Source organism: Eutrigla gurnardus (assembly GCF_963514095.1).
Source record: "Eutrigla gurnardus genome assembly, chromosome: 9".
NCBI lineage: Eukaryota > Metazoa > Chordata > Actinopteri > Perciformes > Triglidae > Eutrigla > Eutrigla gurnardus.
The window spans coordinates 6,215,534-6,230,639 of record NC_139923.1 but is presented as its reverse complement, the minus strand read 5'-3'; the positions used below and the strand labels follow the sequence as shown (position 1 = coordinate 6,230,639).

Below are 15,106 nucleotides of genomic sequence, written 5' to 3'. Positions count from 1 at the left end.
AACTGGTTGAATGACAGTTAAGGCACTGCAACCTTGGCTTCACTTTTTTAGAACTGGAGGTTGCCATCGGTATAGAGCACAATTCTCCCACTTCATATAATGAACGTTATGGTCTATGACTGGCACTAATCACCCCCCATACTCTGCTACACAGACCCCGTCAGTACACTGGGAGGAGTTTAACCAGCGGGGCGGAGTGAGGCCTCATTGGTGCAGACGGGTCCACCGCCTCCTCCGTCCTGTCAGCCGTCTTCATCCTCATCACCGCACCGACATCAGTCCAGCATCTCGGAGGTCGGAGCGAAACACGGGACCCACAGCTGCCAGTAACATTCCCAGAGAGCAGACGCAGCACCACCACCACCATGGCGCTCACTAACGACCCCAACTACAAGAAGCTGGAGCAGTGGTACAAAGCTAACGCCGGCAGCCTCAACATGAGGGACATGTTCGAGTCCGACAAGGACAGATTCAACACATTCAGGTGGGACAGCAGACACACATGACAGTGAAAGCGACATGATGATGATGATGAAGATGGTGGTGGTGATGAAGAGGTGGGCGTGATGCTGTCACTTAGTTGGCAGACGTCATTTAGCTTACACAAAGTTGCCCGTTTAATTCATTTACATTACATTAAAAAGTGTATTTAGTGTCTGTGTGAGCGTGTGTGCGAGTCCGTCCTTATAAACAGTGCTAGATCTGTGAATACTCCTGTTTCCAGTCACAAGGTCATCGATTCACGTCACGCTTTAGTTTCCTAAATGGAACCGGTCCCACCTGTAACACCCAGACCTGTCATTACACGTCAGGCACCAGCCTCACCTGTGTGCTGTAACACGTCTAAATCGACCGACGGGCCTCCTAACGACAGGGAATTTAATCGCCTCGCTAATGTTAGCTGGCGTGCTAATGTCACAGCGTCCATTATCGGACAACTAGCGCCGGTCATACTTCCGTGCAAGAAGTTATCCTCACAAACGTATAAAATGTTTAACAAAAGAACTGCGCCTCAATGTGCGCCATAAACATGTATTGTATGCTTATATTTGATATGATAAATAATGTTTTATACGCGGCTAACGCTAGCTAAAACCTCTTAATGCAACCCCGCGGTTGAACAAGGAAATAAACTGCTCCAAGTTACCGTTTTAATACACACATACATCGTTTAATACATAACCACAGCCTGTTTATCAACAGTATTAGGACGTTTGACATGTTGTCGAATTAAAGTGTCAGTGTTAAACAACGCGACAGTTAATCGTGGCCACAGGTGAGCTAGCTAAAGAGCTAATGCTAGGTTAGATGAAACCTGTTGAACTTCGTGCTTCTGCTGCATTAATATAAGCCGTTATAACTGCCGGTGTGTTACTGCTAACATGTCGCGCTCAGCGGGGGCTGTGTGTCCGATATTGGATGCTTCACGGTTCACTCTACAGTTCTGCTTCTTTTCTTACGAAGGTGCACCGACTGAGCCGATGTGAGTATTGGTCAGGCAGGATTACAGTGAGTGTGATGGAGCTTGTCACCCGGGGGTCTCCCTACTCCTGACGGTCTAACGTGGTTCATTCATGGTGGCTACGTGCGCTGGAGCACGCCCTCCAAGGATGCCACGATCCGATAACGTAGGGGAGCTACAGCTTCATGAAAATCTTCGTGGAGTGCAGTAGGTTTCAAAATGTGTCTGCAGCACAAAGCATGCAGTAAATCAAAGCTGCAAGATGAGTACATGAATGGATCGGTTGGTTGACAGAGAATGTATCTGCAGCTATTAATGTCAGGCGGCAACCTTCTGTTCTGAAAAGTGAAGGCAATGCTGAACTGCCTTAAACATTCTCTGGTTGCCAAAGAAGTTAAACAGGAAAGAACTTCTCACTTGATTTATTATCTTAGTGAACATGAGTTCATGGTCTCCATCACTAGTTTTGAACTAAATAACTGCAGATATAGATATTGCAGATATAGATGAACCTGACTTAAGTTGAATAATGTCGGCAACCAGTTTGACACAAATCACGGTCCATTGAGCTTTATTAACCTCGGCAATGAAATCATGTATTGAACCGAACATCCGAAAAGGATTAATGTGCTGAATGTTTCTTCAACAGCACGACTCTGGAGACGGGTGATGGAGAAATCCTGCTGGACTACTCCAAGAATCTCATCAACCAGGAAGTGATGGCTATGCTGCTCGACATGGTAACACACACACACACACACACACACACACACACACACACACACACACACACATGCTGCTGGTTCACTGTAGAGGCACACATTTTCCCATGAAACTTGTGGATATTATTTGATGTTATTCAGGTTTTGTATACAGCACGTTCACAATACGAGTCTCAATCTGTGTTTTTGCTGCAGTTTGTGTCCCTGGCCTGCATTGGAGCGTTTTCTTGTTTTTATAAAAAAAAATTGCATTTAAAAGGTCTCCTGACTGTCAAAGAGTGACGTCCATGTCCAAATCCCTATTGATATCACTATTCCTCAGCAGGACAACTGCTGTTATCTGGTTATGGCAAGTGTGTGGGACATTTCTGACAAACACACTCAGAGGTTGACCAATCACAACAGAGTGATCCTATATAGTGGACTCAAAGTGTCACTAGCATAGCGTTATATACCATCATGCATTGCACTGAAGGAAAAATGTGCAGAGTGATTGAGACAAATCAATGAAAATAGTATTTTTAATGTGAGCTAAGCATCGTAAAACAAATGGTCACAGAGTACTTGTATTTATTTATTAAACTGGTCAAATATGTTTGCCTCCACATTGAAAACGGTAGCATATATCGCTCCTTTCTTGCCTTTCACAATAAAAGCCCTCGACATATACACAGCATCACTGCTTACCAGGGAAACTTAAATTACAACAAATTAGCTTACATTATGTGACTATTACAAAAAAGAGGTCTGTATTTATTATGGATCGTTCACTAGCCACCATAGAGTCCCATAGTTTTTACAAATGAGCTCATGACATAGTCCTCTACATGGTCCTTTATACAGAACATCCTGGATAGTCAGTAGGGAGGAGTGAATGACTGAGGTCAGAAAGAGGCTGAGAAGAGCTGCTGCAGCACAGCCAGCATGGGAAAATAAAGTGCTTTTAAAACATTTAAGAATTTAAACATGTTCTCGTAGGAACCTGAAATCCAAATATGCACCAGAAAAGGAGCAGAATAGGTCCTGTTTAGAAAGCGTCACCATAGGATGGCCGTCACAGAGGAGTTTTATGTTAATCCCAGTATGAACGGCTGAATGTAAAAGGTATTTATCTGCATTAGACATGTTTAGACAGCTTTGTAGGAATTGGTGCTCAAACATGAATGCATGTCATGCACAGCAGCGGTCTGCAGGAGGACGACTGCTGCTGGACACAGTGAGACGTCCTTGTGTCTTTACATGCACATGAGTTTATTCTTACAGGTTATTCGTCTCTCTGTAGACTTGCTTTCTATTCAGTACTCCAGGAAACCAGAAACCAGGATGTGATGTTTACATGCACACCTTGTCAAAGGGATCCTCCACAAACTTGTCCAAAACCAGGACACTCCTGTACACTAAAACACACTCAACTCACTGACACAAATCATGATGGTAGTTGTAGCTTTCTTTTTCTTTTCCTTTAAAATGATGGAAAATAAAAGCAATGTCATTTAGACTGCGAGTAGACTTTGGCAAACTCTCAACAAACAAAACTAACCAACTTAAATATAACTATGATTTATGAAATTTAAATAAACGATAATATGTCTCGGCATTGCAGCCAGTAAGTTTCACGGTTCCTATGATAAAGCTGCATATTTCACATATAACACGTAACTTCTTTTCTACTATCTTATTCCCAGAAGAGGTTTATTGTATCTGGAATGTCAGCAGGCCTTGTGAAAGACACCCTGACCAAGCTTTTATTCAGTCCTCCAAGTAAAACTGATTTCCTGCTCTGAGGCGTGTGCTAACAATGAGTCCGTTGCTTAAAGTCACAATGCAACAGGAAGATTTCAACGCGTTATTTTGAAAGAGAAACCACTGCCATTGTCCCGCAGGGAATGTGGTAATACAGCTTCCATTACTTCCTCTTCACGTTACACACAGGAAGGGATTTCTAAAGATGCGATGTCACACACTGTTGCTGTAAAAAAAAAAAGGGAAAAAAAGGCAGTTCTTCTGCTTGGATGTGAACTGTGTGTTTGTGATGTTGACAGGCCAAGTCGAGGGGAGTGGAGGAGGCCAGGGAGAAGATGTTCTCTGGAGAGAAAATCAACTTCACTGAGGTACTGAAACACAATCATCAGACCAAACGTCCCAAATGTAGTTCAGCTGCACCTATAGCACTTTGATCATAGCACTGTTGTAAACTTGCTGAACAGCTAATACTCAGACGAGGACCTAACACTCGTTTCTATTTTTTAGCTCTATCGGCAGTGATATATTGCGGTTTTTCTTTCGACAAATGTACTTATTGTAAGCCGCTTTGGACAAAAGCGTCCGCTAAATGCCCGAAATGTAACTTTAGCTGGTAACAGAAGAAGCTGAAACTGAGCAGAAGTCAGATTTATCAGTAGATTCAGACAAAAGCTGCCCTCCCAGTGACCACACACACACACACACACACACACACACACACACACACACACACACACACACACACACACACACACACACACACACACACACACACACACACACACACACACACACACAGCCATGATGCAATAGTCTTGTGTAACGGCGTCCTCAGTGACTTTGCAGTTTGTGCAGACATCGATCAGTGAAGACAGGATCTTGCAGCAGTTGGAATGTTAACGGCATTAACAGTCCATCAACTGATTATTTTTGTTCCCTGATTTATATTTTTTATTTAACAAAATGCTGAAAGTAATGATTTATTGCTCGCTCAAATTACGAATCACGTTTTGTCCAACAGTCCAAAAGAAAACCTTGATCCTAAAACCTTTCAGAATTGTATGAAACGGTAAAGTAGGATGCTTTCACACCTGTAGTTTAGTTCAAGGGAAACTTTTCATACATTGTTGTAATTGAGTTCTGCTCCATTCCTGTTCACACTGACTCTTACAAACGATGCAGACGAGTAAACAGGAAGTTCTAAAGACTGACTTGTTAACTCGTTGACTGTCTTGCATCATCAGGACCAACGTGTGGAAATACATTCTGGTGACTGATGGCAGTTTATGCAGCACTTGATGAATCCTGTTATGATGAGTAATGATAGAAGACACTCCAAGGTGACGGGTGTGAAGGCATAGCACGAACACCAGGGAGCGCACGACCACACACTTTTGAATGGACTTTATGAATCATTGATCACAGGAACCTACCTGCAGACAACATTAAAGAAATGATATATGATTGATTCACCGTCAATCAGCTAATCAATTTACATTTGAATTGTTTCAGTAGGAGATACGATGGTGACAAACAGATCCTCACCTGCAGATGATTTAGTGACTAAACGGACTGAAATCAACAATAATTTTCGTGTGTGTGCGTGTGCAGGGTCGTGCTGTGCTCCACGTCGCTCTGCGTAATCGCTCCAACACGCCCATCCAAGTCGACGGCACGGACGTGATGCCGGAGGTGAACCGCGTGCTGGACAAGATGAAGGCCTTCTGTCATGTACGTACGACCGTCACTCAATATGGCGTTTCTCCTGTCGCCTCCTTGGTGACACAAACGTTGTGACCTCTGGCGTTGTTCTGCTCACAGAGGGTTCGTAGCGGCGAGTGGAAAGGCTTCAGTGGGAAAAGCATCACGGACGTCGTGAACATCGGCATCGGCGGCTCTGACCTGGTGAGTGAGCTGTCAGACCCGAGATCTTCTCCCTCTCTGTGCAGCTTACTGTCACAGCACAGAGGGGGAGAATATGAACGTTTCAGTCTCCATCTATGTGAGAATGAATTGAATGTAATACAACACATGTTAACATCACTGAGAAGCAGGAAACAAACGTAAGGAACGCCTACTGGGTGTGTTTACATACAAATGAGGTTTTAGATCTAACAGATATAAAAGCATCAGACACCAACCTGTGGCTGCAGCTGACGCCTGTTTAAAGTATTCCTTAATTGGATGATTATTTTCCCAGCTGAATTATTTGGTCTATAAAATACCAATCTGAGAGAAGTGTTCTTTAGACTCAATTCAATTGATGATAACAAATAGTTTCAGATGAATTTTCTGTCCGAGCCAGATGTCTTTGAAACTGAACGTACATTATGTCGAGGATGTTGTGTTCAGGAGCCTCCGGAGCTTTCGTTAGCAGCGTGCAGTCATGGGGAGCTGTTATGTTCATTGATGCAGAGCTAACCTGACTCGTCCACAGGAAGCTGAAGGTCGATGATGTAACAGAGTCTTTTTATTTCTACACAAAACCTATAAGATCTGCATTTTTTACTAAAGCTGATCTACAGATACAATAATGAACCTGTTATTGTATGCAACAGTGATGCACGTTGTGGTGCTAGGTGCGTATACAATTGTGGGTTTCTATTTTACATTTTTTCCTGCCTGATTGAACATCTTCCAGGCTCTTGTCTTACAAGGTGAGAGGCAAATAATCCATTTACTCTCTTTTGTAAATACAGCTTCAATAAGCAAAATTAAGATAACAGTTTGATGAATAAATCAGGTGTGTAATATTCCTCTTATTTCATGTGCTTTATGTTGCATCTTATCTCATACCAGTCTGAACACACATTAGCCATCCTCTTGGTTTGCCCTTTTTTAAGCCTCCAGGTTTCCCCTGGTAACCCCATGGTTACCATCACAATGCTATGATTTGTGGGTGATTCCCTCTGTGGGTCAAAATGTCTGTGAGAGAGTCCTCAAGCACTCGATGGTTTGACAGTGAAACCCTCATGGACTTTGCATGAAGTCTGTGAGTTCACGAGTGTTGACTTTGGGATTGGGCCTCTGTGTTATGGTGCTGCGTTCAGGGTCACTGAGCAGCTGTGATGTAACTGAGGCCATTTAACAGTGTTGTGGTGCTGCGTTCAATGCCGCGGGCCACCTGAGATGTAACATAAGGCTCGTGTGAGATGAGTCAGGCCAGCGTCGAATGAATCACCGGCGATCGCTGCATGATGCATGCGGTTTAGATTTGTGTCCTACTTGCTGTGATGTCATTCTCACGTGGGCAACGATGACCTCACAAGAGGCGACCGCAAAACCCAGGGCATGGTGGGAAACGCTTGGATGTTGCCTGATCACTTGATATTTAGTACTTGATGGTAGGTTAACAAACATATCTTAATAATAATATTAATAACGATAATAATAGTACATTTATAAAATCCTTTTTATGTCTTTCATTACAATATGTTTTAAATCATGGGCCGTAGAGCAGCGGCCATGTAACTGTGTTGTGGTGGTGCGTTCAGGGCCACGGAGCAGCCGTCGTGTATCTGTAACTGTGTTGTGGTGGTGCGTTCAGGGCCACGGAGCAGCCGTCGTGTATCTGTAACTGTGTTGTGGTGGTGCGTTCAGGGCCACGGAGCAGCCGTCATGTATCTGTAACTGTGTTGTGGTGGTGCGTTCAGGGCCCTCTGATGGTGACGGAGGCTCTGAAGTCATACTCCGCTGGTGGACCAAACGTTTGGTTTGTCTCCAACATTGATGGGACTCACATGGCCAAGACGCTCGCTCAGCTCAACGCCGAGACCACCCTCTTCATCATCGCCTCCAAGGTGACCACACACACACACACACACACACACACACACACTTCTCGTAAATCTATTAATATAGTTATTATAATGTAAACGTGTGTGTCTCCCAGACGTTCACCACTCAGGAGACCATCACCAACGCGGAGTCTGCCAGGGACTGGTTCCTCCAGACAGCTAATGATGTGAGTCCAGTTGTTCCCTGACAGCTGATCGGACGACATTGATCTGACTTGTTTTCAGATGAGCGGAGAGAAGGAAGGCCTGGGCACAACGCATCTATAATTTGATTCTGAAAAATATTGAAATATACTTAAAATGAGTGTTGTAAATATTAAGTATGCTGTCATCAGTACATATTGTCTTATCGTCCTCATGTTTCGTTTTGTGTTCTCCTCAGAAATCTGCTGTCGCCAAACATTTTGTGGCTCTGTCGACCAACGCAGTAAGTGTCCATTTAAGCTGTGTATACTCTGAATACTGTACTATAGGATATACCATTTAAACTGTGAATACTATACTATAGGATATACCATTTAAACTGTGAATACTATACTATAGGATATACCATTTAAACTGTGAATACTATACTATAGGATATACCATTTAAACTGTGAATACTATACTATAGGATATACCATTTAAACTGTGAATACTATACTATAGGATATACCATTTAAACTGTGAATACTATACTATAGGATATACCATTTAAACTGTGAATACTATACTATAGGATATACCATTTAAACTGTGAATACTATACTATAGGATATACCATTTAAACTGTGAATACTATACTATAGGATATACCATTTAAACTGTGAATACTATACTATAGGATATACCATTTAAACTGTAAATTCTATACTATAGGATATACCATTTAAACTGTAAATTCTATACTATAGGATATACCATTTAAACTGTAAATTCTATACTATAGGATATACCATTTAAACTGTGAATACTATACTATAGGATATACCATTTAAACTGTGAATACTATACTATAGGATATACCATTTAAACTGTGAATACTATACTATAGGATATACCATTTAAACTGTGAATACTATACTATAGGATATACCATTTAAACTGTGAATACTATACTATAGGATATACCATTTAAACTGTAAATTCTATACTATAGGATATACCATTTAAACTGTGAATACTATACTATAGGATATACCATTTAAACTGTGAATACTATACTATAGGATATACCATTTAGACTGCGTATAAACTATTTAAACGGTGTCATCACCCATGAATACAGCTGATTTTCAGTCTTTGATATTCACATCACTACAAACGCGATATGATATGTAAACGGGGTTTTAATGTGTTCATTTATTTAGTGTGTCTGTGGGCCGTTTTTCTTGTGGGTAACGTTTTCTCTCGTCTCTTCTTCAGGTCAAAGTGCAGGATTTCGGCATCGACACAGCCAACATGTTTGAGTTCTGGGATGTAAGTCCATCTGAGCTGTTTCTGATTGGCTGATGTGTGGTGATGTCACGGCCTCCATAAAGATCATCAGCATGTAAAAAGCATTACCTGATTGGTGATGATTAAACAACGGACAGAAACAGTGTTTTATTGTATTTGCTCAGTCACCAACCTGCCACTGAAATCTGAACAGAACCTGGACCAGGTCTCACCAGCCCCTCCTGCCTCCTTCACTTTCTATGCTTGTTGTTGTTGTTGTTGTTGTTGCTGCTACTGTGATGATTGGTGCAGTGACTGTGTGATGTCATCCTCAGTGGGTCGGAGGTCGTTACTCTCTGTGGTCAGCCATTGGTCTGTCCATCGCTCTGCACATAGGTACGTCAGCCAGCATCACTACTGACCTTTAACCTTTACTCAAACAAGGCTATTGATTAAAAGCCCCTCACAAGTTTAACATTCAAACACATTCATAATAATGGTCCAAACATGGCAGCGTAGACGGCATGAAATGTCTAAATAAAATAAAAATAACCTTTGACCTGTGTGTGTTTCAGGCTTTGAGAACTTTGAGCAGCTTCTTGCCGGAGCTCACTGGATGGTAGGATCCTCTTTGTTTCTATTAATACCTTTCATCAGCTGTTGCTTTGGCCTTTTCATTTATTTACACGTCTCTGTTGGGAATTTAACCTTTCAGTGTCTTTATTTGATAAAACGATTCACACACTGCTGTCTGTAGAAGCATTGGTTGAATGAATGATGTCACTAAAAACTCCTGAGAAAATGTGACGTGAATCCAGATTTTATTAATCGGTGAAAAGTTTTCTGAAAGCATCCCTCATATTCTCAGGACTCTACACAGACAAGGCAAGACTCCTGCAAAGTAAAACTCTGCATTCAAAACGGTGTTCTTCTAGAAATGGAGTAGTTGCGTCTCAATCCATCGGTCGCAGCCAAATAGAGCTGTCTCCGAAAATGAGAGGGTCTGGTCTACAGTTTGTTTGCATCACCAGCTGTCTCGTCATGTCCTGTCTTTGTGTCCCACTAACCAGACTGGTGTCTTCTCTGCAGGACAACCACTTCCGCAGCACCCCTCTGGATCAGAACGTCCCCGTCCTGCTGGCTGTCCTGGGCATCTGGTACATCAACTTCTTCCAGGCAGAGACTCACGCTATGCTGCCCTACGACCAGTACATGCACCGCTTCGCGGCATACTTCCAGCAGGTCGGTTGGGGGGGACAGAGACCATCTGTTCAGAGGGAGGAGGGAACCAACAGGAGTCTTTTATCCACAATAACATTTGACCACTTTCACTCTTTCAGACGTGAAGGTGCAGTGAAATATTAAATTCAACTCATCGTTAGGGACATTTAACAAGTGATGTGTCATTAATGAGCTGTATTGTCTCACTGGTGAAGAGACGGGGTCATCCGTTATGTGTAAGACAACCTGAGGCTGGACTTAAACATTGATGTACTAACTTTGTAAAATTGTTCAATATCAGCTACCATTTGTTTGATGAATGAGTCGGGACCGACTATCGCTAGTATTAACGTTTCTGGAAACATTCAAGTTATTTAATAAAGCTGCAAGGCGAGCATCAGAACACAAGCTGGTTGTGGATCAGCACGTCTGAGATGTGGATCATTCAGTTATTATCACCTGACGATAAACATCATTTGTGTGGTTGTCAGGGCGACATGGAGTCGAACGGGAAGTACATCACCAAAGATGGCATTCGCGTCAACTACCACACCGGACCAATCGTGTGGGGCGAGCCAGGGACCAACGGGCAGCACGCCTTCTACCAGCTCATCCACCAAGGTGAGACACACCAGTAGGACCACACCAGTAGTAGGACCCCACACCAGTAGTAGGACCCCACACCAGTAGTAGGACCCCACACCAGTAGTAGGACCCCACACCAGTAGTAGGACCAACCAGTTCAGGTCTCATATTTAGATCTACATCTTGATTCAAACGAACTCGCTGTTTCCTCACCAGGAACTCGTATGATTCCCGCTGACTTCCTCATTCCTGCTCAGTCCCAGAATCCAATCAGAGACAACCTCCACCACAAGGTAACGCCCACTCTGTGTCTCTGGTCTCTCGCTCGCCTTTCTCACGTTCATCACTTTATTGTCATTGGAAACATATGAAGCAAGTGTAACATAAAGCCAAAGATGTACATGCAATAGTTAAGGATGTATTAAAATATGTTGAAATGTGTGAACCGAGCTTGTAGTAAAGCCGTGAAAGCGTCCTGACCTTATGTTTGTCCTCCTGCTGTGTCTCCAGATCCTGGTGGCCAACTTCCTGGCTCAGACAGAAGCTCTGATGAAGGGAAAAACCTCAGAGGAGGCTCGTAAAGAGCTGGAGGCCGGAGGCTTGAAGGGAGACGCTCTGCAGAAGCTGCTGCCTCACAAAGTAACTCATCAACTATCAATCCACCAATCACACGTTTGATTAGATCTGTAGGAGATGATTACATATGAACACTTTCCTGAGGCATTGTGAAAACTGTGACAGAACCAAATTCCTTATGCAGGTTTAAACAGGTTTCACTGATCTGATTGGAAAAACACAGTTCGGAGCCTCAGCAGAACCTCCATGTTTGTTTTTGTCCTATTAGCGGTTTTGATTGACTCCGATTTCTGTTTCCATTCGAAGGTTTTCGAAGGAAATAAGCCGAGCAACTCCTTCGTTTTCAAGAAGCTGAGCCCGTTCATACTGGGCGCTCTGATCGGTGAGTACTGAGATCAGATACCAGCTGTCACCTGCAGGTTAAGATGAACCAGGTTTAAGACCATAGACTAAAAAAGGGTTTCTTTTCCACCATGTGTCAAATGTGAACCACTTGAATAATGTGTCATCTATTGAATGAAACCAGTTCACAGCAGCCATGAAAGGATCTGTCAGTCACATAAATTCACAGTTTTGAAAATATAAATACCTGTTAATTATACTAATTAATACTAATCATAAAGGTCAGATGGGTCATTTGATTTGATTTGATTTGATTTATTTGGAATACAGACATATCCAAAGGATAAAGCATGACAAATTGCAAACACTTGTTTCCATCATGGTCCCTGATGTTAAAAGACAAGACATATCCACATAAAACAAAACATAAAACAAAAAAACAAGGCATATAAATTAGACACTAAAAGGCTAAAAGAATAAAAGAGTCTTCCCTATCCCTACTCTCTGTATTAATGTGCACTATGCATGCAAAGACAAACATCACAGACAACAACTCACTAGGGATTTAAATGTACCATAAACTTTTTTTACCACACCACTATATTTAAACGTACACTTACCCATGTTTGTTTTGTAGATAGGCAGGTACAAATCTGTATTACTAGCTCTGGTGTGATAAGCATAGGCATCTCTACTCCTTATGAAGTGATTTTTAAGGTATGCTGGTGACTTGTTATTACAAACATTATGGACCATCCTGAGCTGGAGTTGAACTACCCTAGCCTCCAGGGGGAGCCAGCCCAGCTGTTGGTGTGAGACCCAGCACTACCCTGACTAACCTATTCTGGGAAACCTGTAGTTTGTCTTTTAGGGACTTAGTAAGACCACTATACCATGAGCCAAGGCCATAGTCGAAGCAGCATAAAACAAGTGAATTAGCCAGCAGCCTGAGGCTTGCTGTATCAAGGAATGGAGCTTTCCTAGCTAGGAATCTGGATCGGCCATTCACCTTGTTCATGACCTTTGAAGCCATGCTCCCTCCATCTAGGTTGTAGCTGGTTCATCAGGTTGTAGCTGCAGTTTTATTTCAGCTCAGATGTTCTTCGTTAATAAATGAAGTAGACTTCTTTATATATGGTCTCAAATTTCTGTTTGTTATGTTACAATGTTAATATCATTAGTATCAAAGATGAAACGGGAAACAGAACCTAAACAGACCGGTTTTATGTTGGCCTGCAGTTAATCTGGACTCAGCAGTTTCCCATCATTTAGGACCATTATTATTCCTATAGCTACAGCCAAAAAGCATATTGTAAAATAATTATTGGACTGAGTGACTTGATTTGATTAGAATCCAAAAACTATAATAAATCCTGTGACGTGTCTTTCTCCCAGCGATGTACGAACACAAGATCTTTGTGCAGGGCGTCATGTGGGACATCAACAGCTATGACCAGTGGGGGTGAGTGAATCCAGTCTGCCTGGACTAAATCACAGTAATAGTAATAATAATAACAGGAAGTTGATTTAATGATCTACATTAAACACTAAATGGCCTTTAACTGTTTCCCAGCGTTGAACTCGGGAAGCAGCTTGCGAAGAAGATCGAGCCGGAGCTGAAGGACGACTCCGAGGTCACCTCCCATGACTCGTCCACCAACGGCCTCATCAGCTTCCTGAAGAAGAACTTCGTCTGACTCCTCCTCCTCCTCCTCCTCCTCCTCCTCAGCTAGCTCCTCCCACCAACGTGTCCTGTCTGATTGGCTGAAATCCTGTGCACTTTATGTCCGTAGATGTGTTACAAAGGGAATTTATCAGAGAAATGTGCAGATATTACTGTAGGTGATGATACGCTGCGACATTTACACAGTCAGCACTCACTTTAAAAATAAAAGCCCTGTTTGTCACTGAATCTGGGTGTCTTATTGTGATACATTCTCCTATGACATAGTATGCCCAAAACAACCATGATATATTATGTCATGAAAAATTCTTTATTGTATGTCAGAGTATGTTGTTTAAAAAAAGTCAGTATACTTCAATGCAAGCAGTGGACAATAAAGATCTCAATCAATCAATCAATGGCATTATTTTGCCCAAAATGAAAAATCGTTCACCAGAGGGCTTTAAATCAGTGCCCGGTACGCCTTCCTCTGTCCCAGGACCTGGTCATCACATGAGTACAAAACCTTTTAACAGGGAAAAGAGGAACCTGAGAGACAATGAGGGGATCCTCTACCAGGATGGACAGAAGTACAATAGATGTCATGTGTACAGAATAAACAACAAAAATGACAACATAATCCACATGACAGAGATAAGACCTTAGAGCAGCAGTAACAGTAAATGCAGCAATAATAGTAGAAAATGATGACTACCAATGACTGCAGCAGTCGATTAAAAATAGAATAATGCTCAGTCAAAAGTCAATGTACAGTATGTTGAAACAATCATAACAAGTATGTATATAGTATTTTGTAACAATTCAAGTGTCAAAGAAAGTATGTCGAAAAAAACTCATGAATGAGTCAGCGAATAAAATAAAATGTGCCAATAAAATAGTCAATGAAAAGTCATTGTATAGTATGTCATATTAAAGTCATAGTATACAAGTCTAAAATGTCATTATATACGGACCCCATCACCTTACGTCCACTCCCAACAACTGGAAGACCGACGGGGCGGCACCCACGGCATTAGATGGTGCATGACGAGTCATATGTACCCCTTACACGTCTAGAGTCTGGCAGAGGAGGGGGAACATCACTCCCACCAGCGTCCATACCCATCTGTCAGAACATTTCAAGTTCCAAATCCTCCTAGACCATATAAAGCTCCCCAGTGCCTACAAGCTAGCCAAATCACACATGTATGCTAAAGATCCGTATAGCGCTGCCCTGCGAACGAGATACGGACAACCGCGCCAGCTGGTCCAGGGTGAGATCAATAGCATCCTGAACACCCCGCCAATCAAGATAGGTGACAATGCCGCCTTTCAAGAATTCACCTTGTCGGTCAGAGCTCTTGTTGGACTGTTAGAGACGGTAGAAGGCCAACATGGCAGTGAACTAAAGTGTGGATCCCATGCAGACAAGCTTTGGGGGAAACTGCCTCCCTCCTACCGGGACGGATTTGTGGAATACTGCTACAAGTATGGCATCCTGAAGGATGGAACCAGCTGGACATACACCATTCAGCATCTGTCCACATGGCTCGACACAAAGGCGAGGGCCAGGAGCATC

The 15,106-nt window shown here is 42.6% G+C and overlaps 1 protein-coding gene across 1 annotated transcript; it reads left to right on the top strand.

Annotated features, from left to right (window-relative positions):
- Positions 1-263: 263 nt before the first annotated feature.
- gpia (glucose-6-phosphate isomerase a) lies at positions 264-13,942 on the top strand. The gene is made up of 18 exons (XM_084018130.1): positions 264-484; positions 2,112-2,202; positions 4,227-4,295; positions 5,539-5,658; positions 5,749-5,832; positions 7,581-7,727; positions 7,820-7,891; positions 8,107-8,151; positions 9,129-9,182; positions 9,476-9,536; positions 9,716-9,759; positions 10,230-10,382; positions 10,853-10,982; positions 11,163-11,239; positions 11,457-11,585; positions 11,829-11,904; positions 13,260-13,326; positions 13,438-13,942. The coding sequence occupies exons 1-18, from the start codon at positions 366-368 to the stop codon at positions 13,559-13,561; spliced, it is 1,662 nt and encodes a 553-aa protein (XP_083874256.1). The 5' UTR covers positions 264-365; the 3' UTR covers positions 13,562-13,942.
- Positions 13,943-15,106: the final 1,164 nt, after the last annotated feature.

What these genes read in the sequence shown, in the direction of transcription:
- gpia (XM_084018130.1), top strand. Translation starts at nt 366, where the DNA reads ATGGCGCTCACTAACGACCCCAACTACAAGAAGCTGGAGCAGTGGTAC. An exon ending in ACATGTTTGAGTTCTGGGAT is followed by an intron (nt 9,183 to 9,475) that starts GTAAGTCCATCT and finishes TGTCATCCTCAG; the next exon opens with TGGGTCGGAGGTCGTTACTC. An exon ending in AACAGCTATGACCAGTGGGG is followed by an intron (nt 13,327 to 13,437) that starts GTGAGTGAATCC and finishes ACTGTTTCCCAG; the next exon opens with CGTTGAACTCGGGAAGCAGC.